Source organism: Mastigoproctus giganteus, chromosome 11 (genome assembly GCF_048544385.1).
Source record: "Mastigoproctus giganteus isolate SK-2022 chromosome 11, ASM4854438v1, whole genome shotgun sequence".
Classification (NCBI taxonomy): Eukaryota; Metazoa; Arthropoda; class Arachnida; order Uropygi; family Thelyphonidae; genus Mastigoproctus; species Mastigoproctus giganteus.
This window is the reverse complement of record NC_143585.1, coordinates 179,803,701-179,825,879: the sequence shown is the minus strand read 5'-3', so window position 1 is coordinate 179,825,879 and position 22,179 is coordinate 179,803,701. Positions and strand designations below refer to the sequence as shown.

The following is a 22,179-nucleotide window of genomic DNA, read 5'->3' as shown; positions in this document are numbered from 1 at the left end:
TAAATCATTCAAATCTGCTAGAGAGTATGAATAGTTTGGCGAAAGTATATGGAAACAACTGTTACTGCTATCTTAACTCTAGCAGCAATTGCTTCTAGAGTTAAGATAGCAGTAACCATAACTCTAGCAGCAATTGCTTCTAAAGTTGTTTGCAGTGGGACTGGTCTGAAAGGAGTTCTGGAGTTTACTAGCAATGCTACACCTCCATGTGCATTATATGATGTTTTATGCTCATAGTTATTTTAGGGGTCAGGTTTGTTTCCTGTAGACAAAGAACAACAGGCTTATATTCGGTAATTAAGTCATAAACATCGTCTAAGTTAGCTCGGAGTCCCCGACAATTCCATTGAATGATTCTATGCATTATTGAGGATTATCGGGTGTGTCTGCTTGCTTACGGGATGTTGTCTGTTTGCACCTGTCTAGTCTTTTTTCCCTTTTTGGGAAATTTGGTCTAGTGACGGCCATGTCCTCCTCTTCTGCATGAAGTTCAAGAAGTGGATCATCTCGGTGTGAATTTTTATCTATGTCCATGGTATCAGTACTGGTTTTTTGATTATTTCTTTCAGAGCTTGTTTGATTAACTGGCTGTTGTACAGAATTTTTATCTGGCGGTATTGTCAATGGTGTGTTTACCAAATGAGTTGATTGCTGTTGGGTAGGCTGTTCTTTTAGTGTAGAGAGGACTGACCTGGCCCAATCAGAAATTGAGATGCTTGGCGGAACTGAACAATCTGTTTGTACTGTTATGGATCTTTGCTTTTTTACAACTGAAGAATAAGATGGCAATTTATTTGAAATTAAACAATGTCTTTTTGCTTCTTGGTATGGCACCTTGTGTTCCACTTTGTACTTTTGTATATTCTTTTCGGTCTGCCACTGGATGCACTCCTTTGAAAATGCTGAATGATTCCCCTTACAGTTCGGGCAGCTTTGTATTTCAGTGGGGCAGTCTGTGTGAACATGCTCTTTTGAACCACAGGAGGCACAGGTGGTTACACCCCTGCAGACTGCTTGTGAGTGTCCAAATTTTTGGCATTTAAAACACCGGACTGGGTTTGGAATTTAAGGTTGAATTTTGCACCTTAAATATCCAGCTTTAACAGTTGTTGGTAAAATTGGTGTTTTAAATGTAAGAATGACTGTTCGGGTAGGAGTAAGAACCCCAACTTTCTTAATGACTATCCTTTTGGCATTTATTACATTTTGATCGCCTAATTCCTGAACGATTTCCTCCTCAGATACATTAAGGAGATCCCACTCAGCTGGGATCTCCTTAATGTATTAAGGAGATCCTCCTTAATACATTAAGGAGATCTAAGCTGGGATTACCCATTTAGAGGAGTTTAAGGTGGCATGCGGGGTAACCTTTGTGGGAATTCCACCAAAAGTTAGACATGGTATATACCCAGATCCTTGACATAATGTGGCTTCAACAATGTCCCCCCCACCCCCGCCCGCATACACACTACTCGGACTCCCTCCAGTCACTATCTGGCAGAGTAGTGGTAGCAAGATTATTATACACTAGCTGATCTGGAAGCCTCCTGAAGAGTTACCAATAGGTTCAGTTCGGTGTACTAACTAGTGGCCGGACTGCGAACACCGTTTTAGAGCTGTACCCTCGAAATGTAAGGAAGATTGGATCTCACCATGATGTTCACCATAACCTCAAAAGTCATCAGTCATGCGGCACGATGGAAGAGATGGGGAAGGGTTGATCTGAACTTAGCTCTGGAGACTAAACATGGGTTCCACCATTTCAAGCTTCCAATAAGCAAAGTGGTGGTATTGCACCGTTTGATGAGAGTCATCTACCACCTAGAATTGCCTGGAAACACAGAGGGGTGGCATTCCTCTGTGTAGCGTGTGGGTGCCACACCACAAACCCTGCTTATGTTGGTTCACACCTGGGTGGTCACACACCGCGTGCTTGTGCATGGAGGTTATACTGAGGATTACTAACAGTCCCACCATCATGAAGGTGCAAGGCAGAGGATTTGGCTGTCACACACCTTCTCCAGACATCACCGAAATTGGGTCCACTTGACTTGAATGTTACCTGAATACCACTTCCAACAGCGTTTCAGACTCCCAGGTAGCAAGTAGAGCTTGTCTGGCATATCTGAGAGAAGGTCTGTGACAACCTCAAGAATTGCAGACACTTTCAAATTTAACCCTAACTTGCCACTTCTTTTCAGCATTCACCTGTACTTGTTAAGTAAATCAGCAGATCTCTTACTCTTAAGGTCATTAGTGCCAATGTATAGAACAATATCATCTTTTGTGCCCTTAAAAGATGATATCTGCCCAATATTGTCATCAACTTTCGCCCTGGGCAGATGGACCCTGGTGCTCTTCCACCTATCTTTTTGCATAATATATTCCCATTCCTTGATAATAGTAACCAACAAGAACTAGTTTCTGTGGGACCAGTGCATATTGACTTGAAGCCTGCCGCTGTGTTGCCTGATGCACAGTAGTAAGCTCTGGCATTGAGTCGGGCAGCTGAGCTTGACAGGCCCCTCATATTAATTTCTTCGAGGGCATCTACCTACACCTCAAGCTCTCAGAAACACCCATCAAAACACTGAATTCGCACCTAATTTCTGCACAATCTGTGCTCCGAACACACACAAAGCCATCCTCCTTGTCAAGATTATGTATGTTTTTGAAAGATCTGCAAACATTTCACATTTTACACATTTTTTAGACTGCCATGCATTGGTGAATCACCACCATCGATTCTCCCCTGAGCCACAGCATTCCTGTTACTTTCAAACTGTAGTCTTGGTCATGATTCCGTTTAAGTATAATTTAGTTAACAATGAAATTTAATAAAATAAATATATTTTACTTATTAATTGATAATACTATACTATAACAGATTTTTAATACCATGCTATGTATTTCGCTTTCTAGTTTTATATTAAACCTTATGCTATTCCACATCATATAACATGGCAGCAAGTTGCAAACGGTAAAATCTACGGACACAAAGTTGAACATCGAAAGCTAATTTCAAAATAAACCAAAGACCTTGAAAAGAAGTATAAAGCTACTTATAGAAAATAATTTTGTGTAACAATTGCCCTTCAATCATATATTTTATTAAAACATGAATGTGAGTTTACCTTGTGATCTGAAATAAAAGAAAAAAAAATGTCCCTGTAATATTTTCTTGACAATTTATCAATTTTATGTCAAAATAGAATCTTGGAACATGGCACATCTGGCATATTTTACTAATTCGGACCACGAAAAAAATTCACTGATGATCGAATAAAGTGTTAAAATGCCTTTGTGGGTAGGCTGCTGTAGAGCAGGAATGTTAATTTTTTTTTTTTTACTAAAACATCTCAAATAATATTCATACCCTGCATCACCCTACCCACAAAGATATTTTAATTTTAACACTTTAATTGAGCTCTTAGTGCTAAATAATTTGTGAATCGGTATTAAGAATGAAATGGCATGTACTAAAATGTAACTAACTTACTTGCTAATAATCCTCCAAAAAAGGCCCCTAATGGGACTAGACTTCCAATCCACGTGACATCACTTTTCTTAATTCTTACAGGACTTTCTGTACAATTCAACATTTCTGGTGTGGCTGGCGATGAATACCCAACAGTCATCCCCATGGCTACAGCACCCATAAGAGATGCAAAAGCTGCTAAATATATTTTTCTACATCCTGTTTTGACCACTTGTTTTCTTTCTTGGATAGGAGGTCCAGATGTAACTGTGTCACCATATTCTTTGAATGTCCAAGAGCGTGTTGCCTTTTCATTACTGTCTTGTTTGGAAAATAAAGATGGATTTATACGAGGTTCAACTTCGTTCATCTTCTGGGAGGTGTTTGTTCCTTGATCAACTGGCAAAACATGCAAAACTGCAGATTCACTTCCTTTTATAAAAGAATGAAAACTTTTTTTTTCCATCTCACTTTCTAAGCAAGGTTTAATAACTGTTTGTTCTTTGGATGAAACAGTTATCTTGTCAATGTCCTTTTCTTCAGATATACTTGCCTGGATTTCAGGATTGCCAACCTGATCCAAATGACTAGGATTTCTTGCTTCAGTATATGGATCGTAATTGTCTTCAAACATAATGAAAAATTTGAAATGTACACCTATAAAACAATGCACAAGAATCAATACACTGTTTTCAAACTACTAAAAACGTGTTTACAAGAATTTTTAAAATTAAGTGAGCAAAAAAATTAAAGACAATAAATACTGTGTATAATAAATACATTTTGACTTCACATTTTACTGTACAAGAAAATGAACACTACTGCTGTACAAGCCCTTCACAGCTAGAAGTTCAATAATTTAAAAAAAAGAAAAAAAAATCACAGCTGTTTCTTTTTTTTGTTACAAAGCTTTGTACCATAAGACTATATCATACATTAACTGCTATAATATTATGCACCAACTAGACATATAGACATGTGTATGTATGTATGTATGTGTATATAAACGATAGGAGGCTATGCTTTAGTATGGAGAGAGAGAGAGAGAAAAGCAGGTAATCTAATCAACCAAGGGGTTAGCTAAAATGGAAAGGCAGTCATAAAATAACACAATTCGAACCTGCAACACAAAGTCAACAATACTATATTAAAAGTACATAGTGCTGTACATCGAATGATTTCAATGTCGCTAATGAGGACCAGCCATCAAAATCGGTCAAAATGCAGCAAAAAGTAAGGCCTGTTTCTGACATTAAATATACATAGCACATGGTCAAAAGATACCAGGTTAATCCTAATGCTTATGTATATATCATGGCTGACCTGACAAGGTGGAAAAATGAGAGATAATAAGCAATATATAGGTAGTATAAAAAATTATTAAAATTCACTGAAAGTCGAATTCAAGAGATGGAGCAGACGGTCACGTATCGTATTTACTGATATCGCAAGCTGAAGAAGTGGGGGCGGTCGTCTGGTATACTGCGGGGAGAGAAAGAATGCCATGTGCTTCTTTCAGTGATTATATGGTATGTCAACATCGCTGGCAGTGCAGTATCGAGTCAGTTTGGTATGACATAAGCATCGAGAGATCAAAATTGAGTAGGAGTGTGTTATAGGCCTAATGACTCTGATGAGTATAATAGGTAACTGTACAGGGAAATAGAGTGGGCCAGTAAATCAGACAATCTTATAATCTGGGATTTTAATTTCCCAGACATTGACTGGAATTTGTTGGTTGGTCAGTCACAAATAAGCAAGGCTTTCGTGGATTTATTGGATGATTTTTTTCTACATCAGCATGTTCGAGAGGCAACTAGAGGAAGTAATGCTCTTGATTTGATTATCAGTAGTGATTCTTCATGCATTGAGAATCTGCAGATAAAAGAACCACTAGGTGGCAATGATCACAGTGTGCTGAAGTGGGATTTACACAAAGAAGTAACTACTATCAGGGGTAAAGGGAAGGGTTTTTGCTTTCATAAAGGTGAGTAAGGTGGTCTGAGACAGTATTTAAATTCTATACGATGGGACCAACAGCAAATTCAAAATGGAAAGCATTCAAAGAATTTATCTTGGAAGCTACTATCCTCTACATACCAACTAAGAAATATTGTTCGAGGTTTAGGCCTAAATGGCTGACAGATGAACCAATGAGACGTGGCAGAGAAGAAAAATGCAGGGGATACATATTAGCATTAGCATTAGTACAGGCATTTGATGCAAGAAAGCAAGCTTATGAAGCATCAGCCAAAAAAAAAAACCACTTCCACTTCACCCCTCTGTTCGTTTGAAATACCTGTCCAGCTGAGCCTTAAACTTATTTAGGCTATCAACTTCCACGACAAGGAATGGAAGACTGTTCCACCAACCAACCACCCAGTGGCTAAAGGCAAATTTTAACACGTCTATCCTACATCTGTCTTTCCTTAATTTGAATTTATGCCCTATCAGGTGATTATTCTGAGCAAGAGGAAGAACCCCATCAGCATTGAGCATGCTAAAACCATTCAAGGCTTTGTACACCTCTATGAGATCACCTCGCTGGTGCCTAGTCTCCAGACACTGTAATTCGCAAAACTTAAGCCTTTCTTCGTAAGAGCACCCCTTTGTTCCATTCACCAATCTTGTTGCCGTTCTCTGTACTCGTTCCAGCAGCTCTACATATTTCTTGAAATGAGGCCTCCAGACCTGTATACAGTACTCTAGGTGTGGCCTGACCATTGCCTTATACAAGGGAATAATCACCTCCTTATCCCTGCTAGAAAAATTCCTATATATCATTGACAATACACCATAAGCTACTCTTGCAGCCCGTCTGCACTGCTCAGAGAACTTCATATCTGCCTGCACAACCACCCCCAGGTCCCTTTCATTCTCTACCACTGTCAGTGTATTACCACAGAGATGATACATTGCTCTGGGGTTGCTGTTTCCCATATGTAGTACTTTACATTTGACAATGCTAAACTTCATTTGCCACCTCCCAGCCCATCTGCCCAACTTTTCTATATCCTGTTGCAAGAGAGTACTGTCATTAATATCCTTAACAACCTTGCCAACCTTCGTATCGTCTGCAAACTTGGATATTAAGCTTGATATAACATCATCAATATCATTTATAAATACAGAAAACAACAATGGTCCCAATACTCAATCCTGAGGGACTCCACTAATAACATTAGTCCACGATGAGCAGTATCCACTGATTATCACTCTGTCTTATCCCACTCAACCATCCCTTAATCCCTAGTAGAAATTTGCCTCCAATGCCACACTGCTCCAATTTGCGCAGCAGTCTTCAATGTGCATCAGTATCAAAAACCTTTCTAAGATCCAAATAAAGGATACCAAAGTTATTCCCTGCATCTGGTTGTTTTGGGACCACATCATAGTAGGCAATTAAATTGGTCAGGCAAGACTTTCCCCTTAACAAACCAATTCTGTGTCTGAGCTATAACTGAAGTCTTGTCTAGATGATCCTGCAGTGCTTCTTTAACCAGTACCTCCATTAATTTTCCTGGAAGAGAATTTAAACTAACAGTCTTCCATGTGCAACAGTATCAAAAGGCTTTCTAAGATCCAAGTATATAATATCAAAGCTATTCCCTGCATCCAGCTCTTTTGTGACTGCGTAATAGTATCCAATCAAATTGGTCAGGCAAGACTTCCCCTTAACAAAACCTATAATTACTTGTGTCTATAATTACTTGTGTTGCCCTTTGATCCTTCTTAGTGAATTGGGGTCACATCTGCACATCTCCAATCCATGGGTACCTCCCCTGAGTCCAAAGACGCTCTCATAATTATGGCTAAAGGTTTGCTTACTTCCTTTGCTGCCTCCTTTAATATAACCGGAGAGATCCAGTCCATCCCAGTTGCCTTTTTTATGTTTAAATTCAACATTTTCTCCTCCACTTTCCTCTCAATATTACAAAATCATCTAGCTCACTGCCAGGGTTAAACTTACCTCTGGCATTCTTCTCCCTGAATGACTCCTCATGGGTGAATGTGGATGCACAATACTCATTTAGTTTGTTAGCCACCTGAGCAGGATCCTCAACAGTTGAACCATCAATACCAGTGAACCAATCTGATTCATCCCTTTCCTTCTAGAGTTTACATAGGTAAAGAACTCTGTTGTTTTTCTTTGCAACCTTTGCCAAAGATTTCTCATAATCTGCCTTTGCCTGCCTAATCTCTTTTGTGATTTGGTTACAGACCATCTTAAATCTATCATGGGCTTCCATGTCACCCATTAATTTGTATGTATGCCATGCATTTTTTTCTCTGCCATATGTCTCATTAGTTCATTTTACATCCATTTAGGCCTAAACCTTGAACAATATTTCTGAATGCTTCTGAATGCTTCCCATTTTGAATTTGCTGTTGGTAAAAGCATCAGTTGGTCCCACTGTATAGAATTTAAATTCTCAGACAACCATAGTCGCTTTTAAGGAAAGCAAAACCCTTGCCTTTACCTCTGATTTTAGTTACCTCTGAGTAAATCCCACTTCAACACACTGTGATCACTGCCACCTAGTGGTTTCTTTATCTGCATGAAGAATCATTACTGATAATCAGATCAAAAGTATTACTCCCTCAAGTTGCCTCCCGAACATGCTGATGTAGAAAATAATCATCCAGCCTTGCTAGTGTGAGTGACCATCCCACAAATTCCAGCCAATATCTGGGAAATTAAACTCCCCCATTATAAGACTCTCTGATTTACTGGCCCACTATTTCCCTGTAGTTTCTTATTATACTCAGAGTCATGTGGCCTAAAACACACTCCTATTCTCAATTTTGATCTCCCAATGCATATGTCACACCAAACTGACTCGACACTGCACTGTCCAGTGATGTTGAATGGCTTCACTTCCTAGGACTTTGTTTCTTAACTAATAGCATTACTCCTCCTCCTCCTCTCTTCCTCCTATCTATCCTTCCTGTACACATTGTACTCCCCAAATTCTAGTTCTGCATTCCTTATATCTGTGTGACTCCATGTCTCTGATATCCCAACGATATCTGCCTTTCATGTTCTGAGCAATATCTCAAATTCACCAAATTTATTTACCAAACTCCTAGCATTGGTGTACAAGAAAGTATACATGCATCTGTTCCTATTCTTAGCTACCCTAACACAACCCATGTGTTTACTTGTAACCCAATGATTCCCAGCAGTCTCTGAAATATCCTGCATCTTGTTTTCCAGGCTGTTGCTCATTCCAATAGAAGTAGTGCAAGAATGACTTTCACCTCTGCCAGTGGCTACTGTTAATCTATTAGTCCTTGTATCTACGAAGGCTAGCAGTTTTCCAACCCACCTAACACTGCCTCGATAGCATCAGCAAATATTCTTGCACCCTTTCTGTTTAAATGTATCCCATCCTTGTAGAAGCAGTCTCTCCTTTTAACAAATACAGACCATGCTGAAAAAATTTCTACTCCTTGAGTCTTGCACAATCTTTTCAGGGCAAAATTGAATGACAAGGCTTTCATCATATACTCCCTCCAACCGTGTCTGGACAGAATTCCAGACCCCTTCAAATTCAACCCTAATTCACGGCTTTTTTTTCAACACTGACCTGTACTTGTTAAGTAATTCTGCCAGTCTCCTACTCTTAATATCATTAGTGATATTAATAATGAATTAATATCATTAATTCACTCCAAGCTCATGCTCATAAAGCGAAAACTCGTAAAGCAGGAATCAATTTACCGTAAACAATGTTAAAATAGTCATTACATTCTCAACAATGAATTAGCTAATTAGTTTATGTTTGGACAATGACTGATTTAACCAAAGAAATGAAAGTGATGTGAGGTGAAAGATGTGAAAGTGATTCTTCCAGTGCTTCTATTGGAATGAGCAGAAACCCGGGAAAACAATTTGCAGGGTATTTCAGAGACTGCTGGCAGTCACTACGGTACAAGTAAACACATGGGTTGTGTTAGGGTAGCTAAGAAGAGGAACAGGTGCATGTACACCAATGCTAAGAGTTTGGTTAATAAATTTGATGAATTTGAGGTATTGCTCAGAACATCAAATACAGATATTGTTGGGATATCAGAGACGTGGTGTCGCACAGATATAACGAATGCAGAACTGGAATTTGGAGAGTACAATGTGTACAGGAAGGATGAAATAAAATTGGAGGGGGGAGGGGTTATACTATTAGTTAAGAAACACAAAATCCAAGAAAGCGAAGCCAGTAGACATCGCTGCACAGTGTAGTGTTGAGTAAGTTTGGGGTGATATTAGCATTGGGAGATCAAAATTAAGAGTAGGAGTGTGTCTTAATGACTCTGATGAGTATAATCAGGAACTGTATGGGGAAATAGTGTGCCAGTAAATCAGGGAGTCTTATAATGGGGGATTTTAATTTCCCAGATATTGACCGGAATTTGTGGGTTGGTCACTCACACTAACAAGGTTTTTGTGGATTTTTTGGATGACTATTTTCTCCATCAGCATGTTCAAGACACAACTGGAGGCAGTAATACTCTTGATCTGATTATCAGTAGTGATTCTTCATGCAATAAGAATCGGCAGATAAAAGAACCACTAGGTGGCAGTGATCACAGTGTGCTGAAGTGGGATGTACTCAAAGAGGTAACTACCATCAGGGATAAATGAAAGGGTTTTGCTTTTGTAAAGGTTACTACAGTGGTCTGAGACAGTATTTAAATTTTATACGGTGGGAGCAACTGATTATATTATCAACAGTTGCTTCAAAATAGGCCTAAATGAATGTCAGAATAACTAATGAGACGTTGTTTGTTTGGTTTTTAGGAGCATTAGCAACTAAGGCCATATTGCTCCGGGATATGCGGTGGTCATTACCTGACCTTTCCGCATCCTCCTTATTTGGTGGTGACGGGCTTGAACCCCGGTCTAATCAAGAAGCGTGTGCTACGCACTGCTGCTCCTTCCCACCTGGCTACGGAGGCCCCAACTAATGAGACAAGTAGCAGAGAAGATAAATGCATAAGATACATATAAATTAATGGATGACATGGAAGAATATGATAGATATAAGCTGTTCTGTAACCAAGTCACAAAGGAGATTAGGCAGGAAAAGGCAGATTATGAGAAATCCTGGGCAAAGGATGCAAAGAAAAACAACAAAGAGTTCTTTACCTGTGTAAACTCTAGAAGGAAAGGGATGAATCAGATTGGTCCACTGTATATTGATGGTTCAACTGTTGATGATTCTGCTCAGGTGGCTAAGAAACTAAATGAGTATTTTGCATTTCCATTCACCCATGAGGAGTTATTCAGGGAGGGGAATGCCAGAGGTGAGTTAAACTGGCAGTGAGCTGGATGATTTTGTAATAACTGAGAGGAAAGTGGAGGAAAAATTGTTGAAGACAAACATAAAAAAAGGCACCCAGGGTGGACGGGAACTATCCAGTTATATTAAAGGAGGCAGCAAAGAAGTAAGCGGACCATTGGCCATAATTATGAGAGCTTCTTTGGACTCAGGTGAGGTACCCATAGAATGGAGATGTGCAAACATGACACCAATTAAAAAAGGAGGATCACAGGGCAACACAAGTAATTATAGACCTGTCAGTTTAACTTCTGTTCCAGGAAAATTAATGGAGGCACTGGTTAAAGAAGCACTGCAGGATCATCTAGACAAGACTTCAGTTACAGCTCGGACACAGCATGGTTTTGTTAAGGGAAAGTCTTTCCTGACCAATTTGATTGGTATACGATGTGGTCACTAAGGTACTGGATGTAGGGAATAACTTTGATATCATATATTTGGATCTTAGAATGGCTTTTGATACTGCTGCACATGGAAGACTGCTGCACAAATTGGATCAATGTGGCATTGGAGGCAAATATATCAAGCTTAATGTCTAAGTTTGCACACGATACGAAGGTTGGCAGGGGTGTTAAGGACACTAATGACAGTACGCTGCTGCTGCAACAGGATCTAGGAAAGTTGAGCAGATGAGCTGAACGGTGGCAAATGAAGTTTAACATTGACAAATAAAAATTACTACATCTGGGAAGCCGCAACCCCAGAGTGACATATCAACCCCATTGACAGTGGTAGAGAACGAAAAGGACCTGGGGGTAATTGTGCAGGCAGATATGAAGTTTTCTGTGAAAACGGTCTGCAAGAGTAGCTCATGGTATATTGTCAATGATATACAGGAATTTTTCTAGCAGGAATAAGGAGGTGATTAAACTCTTGTATAAGGCAATGGCCAGACCACACCCTGAGTATTGTATACAGGTCTGAAGGCCTCATTTCAAGAAGGATGTAGAGCTGTTGGAACTAAAACACAGAAGGTCAACAAGATTAGTGAATGGAACAAAGAATTGCTCTCACGAAGAAAAGTGTAAGTTTTGCAAATTACACTGTTTGAAGACTAGGCACCTGCAAGGTGATCTGATTAAGGTTTATAAAGCCTTGAATGGTTTGAGCATGCTCAATGCTGATAGGATTCTTCCTCTTGCTCAGAATTATCACCTGAGAGAGCATAAATTCAAACTGAGGAAAGACAGTTGTAGGATAGATGTGCAGAAGTTTGCCTTTAGCAAGCGAGTGGTTGATTGCTGAAACTAACTTCTTCTGTCGTTGTAGAAGTGTCTTATCAATGATATACAGGAATATTTCTGGCACAGATAAGGAGGTGATTATCCCCTTATATAAATCAATGGTCAGCCACACCTTGAGTACTGTATACAGGTCTGGAGGCCTCATTTTAAGAAGCATGTAAAGCTGTTGGAACGAGTACAGAGAATGGTAACAAGATTAGTGAATGGAACAAAAGGTTGCTCTTACAAAGAAAGGTTGAAATTTTGCAAATTAGTGTCTAGAGACTAGGCACCTGCAAGGTAATCTTGATTCAGGTGGATAAAGCCTCAAATGGTTTGAGCATGCTCAATGCTCACACCTAGAGTACTGTATACAGGTCTGGAGGCCTCATTTCAAGAAGGATGTAGAGATGCTGGAACGACTCCAGAGAAGGGCACTAAGATTAGTGAATGGAACAAAGGGGTACTCTTACGAAGAAAGGCTTAAGTTTTGCAAATTACAGTGTCTGGAGACTATGCACCGGCGAGGTGATCTGATAGAGTTGTATAAAGCCTTGAATGGTTTGAGCATGCTCAATGCTGATGGGATTCTTCCTCTTGCTCAGAATAATCACCTGAGAGGGCATAAATTCAAAGTGAGAAAAGACAGATGTAGGATAGACATGAGGAAATTTGCTTTTAGCAGCGGGTGGTTGGTTGGTGGAATAAACTTCCATCCCTTGTCGTGGAAGTTGATAGCCTAAATAAGTTTAAGGCTGAGCTGGACAGGTATTTCGAACGATGTTATTTGTTGTTATTTGGTTTTTAGGAGCATTAGCAACTAAGGCCATGTTGCTCCGGAAATATGTGGTGGTCATTCCCTGACCTTTCCACATCCTCCGTATTTGGTGGGCACGGGCTTGAACCCCGGTCTAATCAAGAAGCATGTGCTACGCGCTGCCGCTCCTGCCCACCTGGCTACGGAGGCGCCTCTGGACAGGTATTTCGAACAAACAGAGGGGTGAAGTAGAAGTGGTTATTTTTTATTTATTTATATTTTTTTTAAATTAATTTATTATTTTTTTTATTATTTATTTTTTTATTTTATTTCATTTATTGTTTTGGCTGATGCTGCATAAGCTTGCTTTCTTGCATCAAATACCTCTACTAATGCTAATGCTGAAGGAATTCTCCTTCTTGCTCAGAATAATCATTTGAGAGGGCATAAATTCAAATTGAGGAAAGACAGATGTAGGATTAATGTGGAAGTTTGCCTTTAGCCAGCGGGTGGTTGGTTGGTGGAACAGACTTCCATCTTTTGTTGTGGAAGTTGATAGCCTAATAAATTTAATGCCGAGCTGGACAGGTAACTTGGAACGAACGGAGTAGCGAAATGGGAGTGTGATTTATTTTTGGCTGATGCTGCATAAGCTTGCTTTTTTGCATCATATGCCTCTACTAATGATAATGCTAAAAAGCTTTTCTGAAATTCAAGTACAGCAGGCCCCCATTATAACACGGTTCACTTTACGCTGATTCGCTATAACGCTGTTCTTATATTACAACCCGTATCTGACTATAACGCTGTCACAGATCACTATAAACGCTCTTTTGCAGATTGCATTTTTGCATATTTAACGAAATCATTTCATTTGATGGAGTCGATAGTTTGAAAATGAATAGCAAAACGGCATTAAAACGTTTCCCACGCCAACTTGAGAAATTTTTCCACACTCAGTGAAATTTTCTCGCACACTAATTTAATTGCAGTACAGTGACTTGTTACGTAGTTGCGAGATCAACATTTTAAAAAATGATCAAGTATATTGGTTGTAATATTTGAGTTATATGCATTTATCCAAAGTCTAGTCATCACTCAGTACCGTATTAGACATCATGCGAAACGGACAGTTTACTTGAACATTGTATCATAATTAATGCTACCAACGCAGTTACATTTTTGAAGAGTTAATAATGCCCGATAAGAATGAAAAAGCAATGTCTGAGTGCAGTACGAAGACTATAAATGTAAGAAACAGACTGAATTTGAAAACTAAATTGGACGTTTTGAAGCGAATCGATTCCAGTCAACGACAAGCGGATGTATGCCATAATTTAGGACTTGCAAGTTTAACTGTAAGAACAATTATAAAAAAATAAAGAATTAATTTTAGCAGTGGGAAGATAGCTGTTCCACTGCAAGCAACTAGGACTAGTCCGGCTATTAGGATTGAAATGGAAAGACGTTAACTAATTTTATTGAAGATAATAATTCCCATTAGCTTGAGCAAAAGGCTCAAGCTAATGGAAATGCTCTGGCTCAGGAGAGAACTGAGGGGGGCAGTTGCCCTCTGAATCACAGCCTTTTAAGATGCACTATTTGCTTGATGTTTGCGGAGCAGTCAGGTATGGGATATGATACTGCCATGGGGGATTTTTTTGTATGTGCGCGATGCAAGGAGTGTAAGGAAATCAGGCGACAACTCAGCATTGTTATGGGCCTATATGAGAGCTTGAAGGACAGAGTGCATGCCCTGGGTTTGCTGTTTCCCATATGTAGTACTTTACATTTGTCAATGTTAAACTTCATTTGCCACCTCTCAGCCCATCTGCTCAACCTTTCCAGATCCTGTTGCAGCAGCATAGTGTCAGTAATGTCCTTGACAACCCTGCCAACCTTCGTATCATCTGCAAACTTGGACATTAAGCTTGATATACCATCATCAATATGGTTTATAAATACAGAAAACAATAAAGGACCCAATACTGAACCCTGAGGGACTCCACTAATAACATTAGTCCACGATGAGCAGTGTTCATTGATTACAGTGTTCAAAAATTCCTGTATATCACTGACAATACTCCATGAGCTACTCTTACAGCCCGTCTGCACTGCTCAGAGAACTTCATATCTGCCTGCACAACCACCCCCAAGTCCCTTTCATTCTCTACCACTGTCAGTGTAGTACCACAGAGTTGATACGTTGCTCTGGGGTTGCTGTTTCCCATGTATAGTACTTTACATTTATCAATGTTAAACTTCATTTGAGAGGTGGCAAATGAAGTTTAACATTGATAAATGTAAAGTACTACACATGGGAAACAGCAACCCCAGAGCAACGTATCAACTCTGTGGTACTACACTGACAGTGGTAGAGAATGAAAGGGACTTGGGGGTGGTTGTGCAGGCAGATATGAAGTTCTCTGAGCAGTGCAGACGGGCTGCAAGAGTAGCTCATGGAGTATTGTCAATGATATACAGGAATTTTTCCAGCAGGGATAAGGAGGTGATTATTCCATTGTATAAGGCGATGGTCAGGCCACACCTAGAGTACTGTATACAGGTCTGGAGACCTCATTTCAAGATGGATGTAGAGCTGCTGGAACGAGTACAGAGAAGGGCAACAAGATTATTGAATGGAACAAAGGGGTGCTCTTACGAAGAAAGGCTTAAGTTTTGCAAATTACAGTGTCTGGAGACTAGGCACCAGCGAGGTGATCTGATAAAGGTGTATAAAGCGTTGAATGGTTTAAGCATGCTCAATGCTGATGGGATTCTTCCTCTAGCTCAGAAAAATCACCTGAGAGGGCATAAATTCAAATTGAGGAAACACAGATGTAGGATAGACGTGCGGAAATTTGCCTTTAGCCAGCGGGTGGTTGGTTGCTGGAACAGACTTCCATCCCTTGTGGTGGAGGTTGATAGCCTAAATAAGTTTAAGGCTCAGCTGGACAGGTATTTTGAACGAACAGAGGGGTGAAGTGGGTTTTTTTTTTTTTTTTTTTTTGGCTGATGCTGCATAAGCTTGCTTTCTTGCATCAAATGCCTCTACTAATGCTAATGCTAATTACCACTCTCTGTCTTCTCCTCCTCAACCACCCCTTTATCCATAGCAGCAATTTGCCTCCAATGCCACACTGCTCCAATTTGTGCAGCAGTCTTCCATGTGCAACAGTATCAAAAGCCTTTCTAAGATCCAAGTATATAATATCACAGTTATTCCCTGCATCCAGTTCTTTTGTGACTGCATCATAGTATCCAATCAAATTGGTCAGGCAAGACTTCCCCTTAACAAAACCATGCTGTGTCCGAGCTATAACTGAAGTCTTGTCTAGATGATCCTGCAGTGCTTCTTTAACCAGTGCCTCCATTAATTTTCCGGGAACAGAAGTTAAACTCACAGGTCTATAATTACTTGTGTCAGCCTTTGATCCTCCTTTGTGAATTGGGGTCACATTTGCACATCTCCAGTCCATGGGTACCTCCCCTGAGTGTAAAGGAAGCTCTCATAATTATGGCTAAGGGTTTGCTTACTTCCTTTGCTGCCTCCTTTAATATAACTGGATAGATTCCATCCACCCCAGGTGCCTTTCTTGTGTTTATCTTCAACAATTTCTCCTCCACTTTACTCTCAGTTATTACAAGATTCTCTAGCTTACTGCCAGAGTTGAATACACCTCTGGCATTCCACTCGCTGAATAACTCCTCATGTGTGAATGTTGATGCAAAATATTCATTTAGTTCCTAAATATTCATTTAGCTACCTGTAGAGGATCATCAAAAGTTGACCCATTGATATCAAGTGGACAAATCTGATTCATCCCCTTCCTTCTAGAGTTTACATAAGTAAAGAACTCTTTGCTGTTTTTCTTCGCATCCCTTGCCAAGGATTTCTCGTAATCTGCCTCCACCTGCCTAACCTCCTTTGTAACTTGGTTACAGATCAACTTGTATCTATCATAGGCTTCCATGTCATGTGTTAATTTGTATGTATCCCATGCATTTTTCTTCTCTGCCATATGCCTCATTAGTTCATCTGACATCCATTTAGGCCTAAACCTTGAACAATATTTCTTAGTTGGTATGTAAAGCCTAGTAGCTTCCAAGATAAGTTCTTTGAATGCTTCCCATTTTGAATTTGCTGTTGGTAACATCATCAGTTGAACCCACTGTATAGTATTTAAATACTGTCTCAGTCCATCATAGTCACCTTTACGAAAGCAATACCCCTTCCCTTTACCCCTAATGGTAGTTAACTCTGAGTAAATCCCACTTCAGAACACTGTGATCACTGCCACCTAGTGGTTCATTTATCTGCAGATTCTTAATGCATGAAGAATCACTACTGATAATCAAATCAAGAGTATTACTCCCTCTAGTTGCCTCCCGAACATGCTGATGTAGAAAACAATCATCCAATAAATCCACAAAAGCCTTGGTAGTGTGTGAGTGACCAGCTCCCAAATTCCAGTCAATATCTGGGAAATTAAAATCCCCCATTATAAGACTCTCTGATTTTCTGGCCCACTCTATTTCTCTGTACAGTTTCTTATTATACTTATCAGAGTCATTAGGCCTGTAGCACACTCCTACTCTCAATTTTGATCTCCCAATGCTTATGTCACACCAAACTGACTCGACACTGCACTGTCCAGCAATGTCGACTGGCTTCACTTCCTTGGATTTTATGTGTTTCTTAACTAATAGCATAACCCCTCCTCCCTTCCCATCCTGTCTATCCTTCCTGTGTGAGAAATAATGTGTCAGAGAAGATTTTCCCTTAGCACACCCATGCTCTGTCCAGATTATTGCTGCAGTTTTGTCGACATGATCCTACAATGCATCTTTAACCAGTGACTCCATTTTTTTACCTGGAACAGAAGTTAAATTAATGGTCTGTAATTACTCGTGTCACCTTTAGATCCCACTTTGTGAACTGTGGATATATCTGCACATCTACAATCCATGAGGACTTCCCCCAATAAAAGGATTCTCTCATAATTATGGCTAAGGGTTTGCTTACTTCCTCTGCAGCCTCCTTGAATATAACTGGATAGATCCCATCCACCCCACGTCACTTGCTTATGTTTAACTTCAACAATTCCTCCTCCACTTTGTTCTCAGTTATTACAAAATCATTAAATATTCCGTTATAATTTGATAAACTTCTGGCATTTTCTTCCCTTAATAACTCCTCTTGTGAATGTAGATGCAAAATACTCATTCTGATTATCAGTAATCTGAGCAGGATCATGAACAGTCAAACCATCGTCATCAATTGGACCAATCTAATTCATCCCCTTCCTTTAGAGTTTATATAAGTAAATAAATGCTTTGTTTTTCTCAGCATCATTTGCCAAATATTTCTCATAATCTGCCTTCTCTTGCCTAATCTCCTTTGCGGCTTGATTACAGACTAGCTTATATCTGCCATAGTCTTCTGTGTTGCCTGATAATTTATATGAATCCCATGCATTTTTCTTCTCTGCCACAAGTCTCATTCGTTCATCTGACATTCATTTAGGCCTAAATCTTGAACACCATTTCTTAATCGGTATGAAAATCCTTGCAGCTTCCTTGATTAATTACTTTAATGCTACCCATTTAGAATTTGTTGTTGGTAACATCATCAGTTGGTCCCACTGTACAGAATTTAAAAACTGTCTGAGACTCCTGTAGTCACCTTTACGAAATCAATAGCCCTTCCCATTAGCCATGAAGGTAGTTACATTGTTAACTAATTCCTATATTGTGATCGCTGTCACCCAGTGGTTCCTTTATCTGCAAATTCTTAATGCACAAATCATCACTGCTGATAACAAGATCAACAGTATTACCCTGTCTGGTTGCCTCTCGAACGTGCTGCTGTGGAAAACAATCATCCAATTACAGAATTTAAAAATTGTCTGAGACCACTGTAGTCACCTTTACGGAAGCAAAAACCATTCCCATTACCCCTGATGGTAATTATATCTTTTTTTTTAAGTAAATTCCACATCAGTACACTGTGATCTCTGCCACCTAGTGGTTCTTTTATCTGCAAATTCTTAATGAATGAATAATCACTGCTGATAACCAGATCAAGAGTATTAACCACTCTAGTTGCCTCTCGAACATGCTGCTACAAAAAACAATCATCGAATAAATTCACAAAAGTCTTACTATTGTGCAAGTGACCAACCCCCAAGTTCCAGTCAATATCAGGGAAGTTAAAATCTCCCATTATAACACAATCTGATTTACTGGCCCATGATGTTCTCTGTACAATTGCTTGTTGTACTCATTAAAATCATTAGGCCTATAATGCACTCCTACTCTCAATTTTGATTTCCCAGTGCTTATGTCACACCAAACTGACTCAACTGGCTGTACCTCCGTGGAGTTCGTGTTTTTTAAATAATAGCATAACTCCTCCTCCCTTCCTATCCTGTCTATCCTTCCTGTACACATTGTACTCCCCAAATTCCAGTTTTGCCTTTTTTATATCTGTGTGACACCAAGTCTCTGATATCCCAACAATATCAGCCTTTGATGTTTTGATCAACACCTCAAATTCATAAAATTTATTTACCAAACTCTTAGCATTGGTGTACATGCAAGTATACATGCACCTGTTCCTATTCTTAGCTACCCTAACACAACCCATGTGTTTACTTGTGCCACAATGACTCCCAGCAGTCTCTGAAATCCTCTACATCTTGTTTTCCAGGCTGCTGCTCATTCCAATAGAAGCAGTGTAAGAATTACTTTTACCTCTGCCAGCAGCTGCTGTTAATCTATTAGTCCATGTATACCCCCCAATCTAGCAGTTTTCCGACCCAGCTAACGCTGCCTCGATAGCATCGGCAAATATTCTTGCACCCTTACTATTCAAGTGTATCCCATCCCTGTAGAAGCAGTCTCTCCTGTTAACAAGCACAGAGAAGGCTGAGAAAAATTCTACCCCTCGAGCCTTGCACAATCTCTCCAGGGTCGAATTGATTGACAAGGCTCTCATCATATACTCCCTCCTATCGCGTCTTGGCAGAATTGCAGACACTTTCAAATTCAACGCTAATTCATGGCTTTTTTTCAACAGTGACCATACTTTAGTAATTCCACTGGTCTCTTGCTCTTAATATCATTATTGCCAACATGTACAACAATATAACCTTTTGTGCCTTTAAAAGATATCTGCTCTACGTCATCAAACTTTATCTCTGGCAGACATACACTGGTCCTGTTCCACCTATTCTTTTTACACAAAATGTTCCGTGTTTCCCTGACAATAGAGTAACCGACAACTACTAGTTCTTGTGGGACCAGCACATTCTGCCTCGGGGGTTGCTGCTGTGTTTCGTGATGTTCAAGTGCAAGCTCTGGCATTGACGTGGGCAGCTGAGAGCTTGAAAGGGCCTACAATTTAGATGCTTCAAGGGCATCCACCCTGTCCTTCAAGCTCTCATATAGGCCCATAACAACGCTGAGTTGCAGCCCAATTTCCTCACACTCCTTACATCGCGCGCGCACACAAAGACATCCCCCCCCTGGCAATATCATGTTCCCTACCTGATTGATCCACAACATCAAGCAAGCAGTGCATTTTAAAAGGCTGTGATTCAGAGGGCAACTGCCTCCCTCAGTTCTCCCCTGAGCCACAGCACTTCATTTAGCTTGAGCTTTTTGCTTTGCTGCTCTGGTGTGAGTCACGATTCCAATTCAATTTCAATAAAATTTCAATTTCAGTACAAAATTTTAACCTATCTTAGTCTCTTTATATAAGTTCCGTATCAAGTTATGTATTAATTAATTATGTTACGTTCATAAAATCTAAGTTGTTATATGTATTTAATTAAAAGTACAATTTAATTGACAATGATGTTCCACAAGATTAATAAATTTACTGATAAATTGACAATAAATTATAAACTATACTAAGGTAACCCTATCTATTTCTGGATATAATGTTGTATCGTATAACAATGGTGGCAAGTTATGAACGGTAAATTTATGGACACTTAAATATTAATTAACTTCCAAAATCCCGCTGTCTCAATTCAGAATAAATCAAGGATCTTGCTTAGGTCTATAAGCTACTTACCGAAAATAATTTAATACGACAATTGGTCAATAAAGCGGCTAACAATAGCTAAAAATTTCTGGTTAGCCGGCTCTGCAAAATTCGTAAAACACGTGGATTGGATACCCTTACTGATACTAAGTAATAACTTACAAAATCTCTATCTACATTAAAATTTAAACTAAGTATTGTAACTAGGAATATACAGCTACTCTAGAAAATAAGTTAATATGCCAATCTAAGCCAATTTAAGTTAATAAAATAGAAAAAATTTCTCTATTTTCCTCAGCCGTAAAAACTTTGCCTGCACAAGGCTATTCTCACCCACAAAATCCACAATTTCCAGTAGACTCCAAGTTTACATTTGACGATTCAGTGCTTCTTAAATGCTCTTGGTGTTGCAGAATGATAACCAAGAGAGGCTTGATCTTCAGGTCTCCACTAGCATTGGCAGCAAATAGGAGGGTCAGCCTTCATAGGCTTGAGACCTGGCAGAGCTTGTTCTTCCTTTGTGATGTAGATTTTACTGGGCATTTTTTTCCAGAAAATGCCCAGTTTCATCACAGTTGAAGACCTGCTGTATATATCCTTAATCTTTCGTGTGCTCCTGAAATTTCTTGTCAAATTTATCAGCAGCTTCTTTATCAGCACTTGCTGCCCCCCCCCATGCCTTATGGCATTCACAGTGTCATAAGGCATGGGGAGGCAGCAAGTGCAGCAAGTTCATATTCTTCAGAGCTTGGCCATGGAGTTTTTTCCCTTCAGGTCAGCATAGATGTGCTTGGCTGTCAGATAGATGCCTTCTTTGCTGATGGTATCTCCTGCCATTTGCCTTTGGTGGATCCACAGTAGCAGCAAGTTCTCCATTTCTTCAATGATGGGGTTTCTTAGGGTACTTAATCTGGTCACTTCCTTTGCAACCTCAACATTCTTGATGGTCTCCTTGTCCTTCAAGATGGTTCGAATGGTGGATTGGTTGACTCCATATTCAAGTGCCAGATCAACTACCCTAGCTCCTTTTTCATGCTTAGCAATTATGTCTTTCTTGGTTTCAATAGTGATTTTCTTGAGTATTTTCTTGGGCTGACTTATACTGACACTTTTCTTTGGGCCCATTTTTTAAATCTTTTCAAAATATTTTTTAAAATTTTTTCAAAAGAAACTTTCCTGAAACAAAAGAAAGACATGGTGAATAAAACAAGCATGTGTGTTGTGTGTGTATTTTTTTTTTTTTTTGTTTGGTTTTCAGGAGCATTAGCAACTAAGGCCATATTGCTCCAGGATATGCGGGGGTCATTCCCTGACCTTTCCGCATCCTC

General features: G+C 39.5%; 1 protein-coding gene and 1 pseudogene across 2 annotated transcripts in view; both read right to left on the bottom strand.

Annotated features, from left to right (window-relative positions):
• LOC150078603 (facilitated trehalose transporter Tret1 pseudogene) overlaps positions 1 to 22,179 on the bottom strand; it is a 165,762-nt pseudogene that overhangs the window by 118,603 nt on the left and 24,980 nt on the right. Inside the window, exon 2 of the transcript XR_016547611.1 lies at positions 3,500 to 4,135. The product of XR_016547611.1 is annotated as a facilitated trehalose transporter Tret1 pseudogene (transcript). The remainder of the gene's footprint in view (positions 1 to 3,499; positions 4,136 to 22,179) is intronic.
• On the bottom strand, positions 21,593 to 21,976 carry LOC150078604 (putative CENPB DNA-binding domain-containing protein 1). Its single transcript, XM_090384630.1, has one exon. The coding sequence runs from the start codon at positions 21,974 to 21,976 to the stop codon at positions 21,593 to 21,595; it is 384 nt and encodes a 127-aa protein (XP_090240756.1).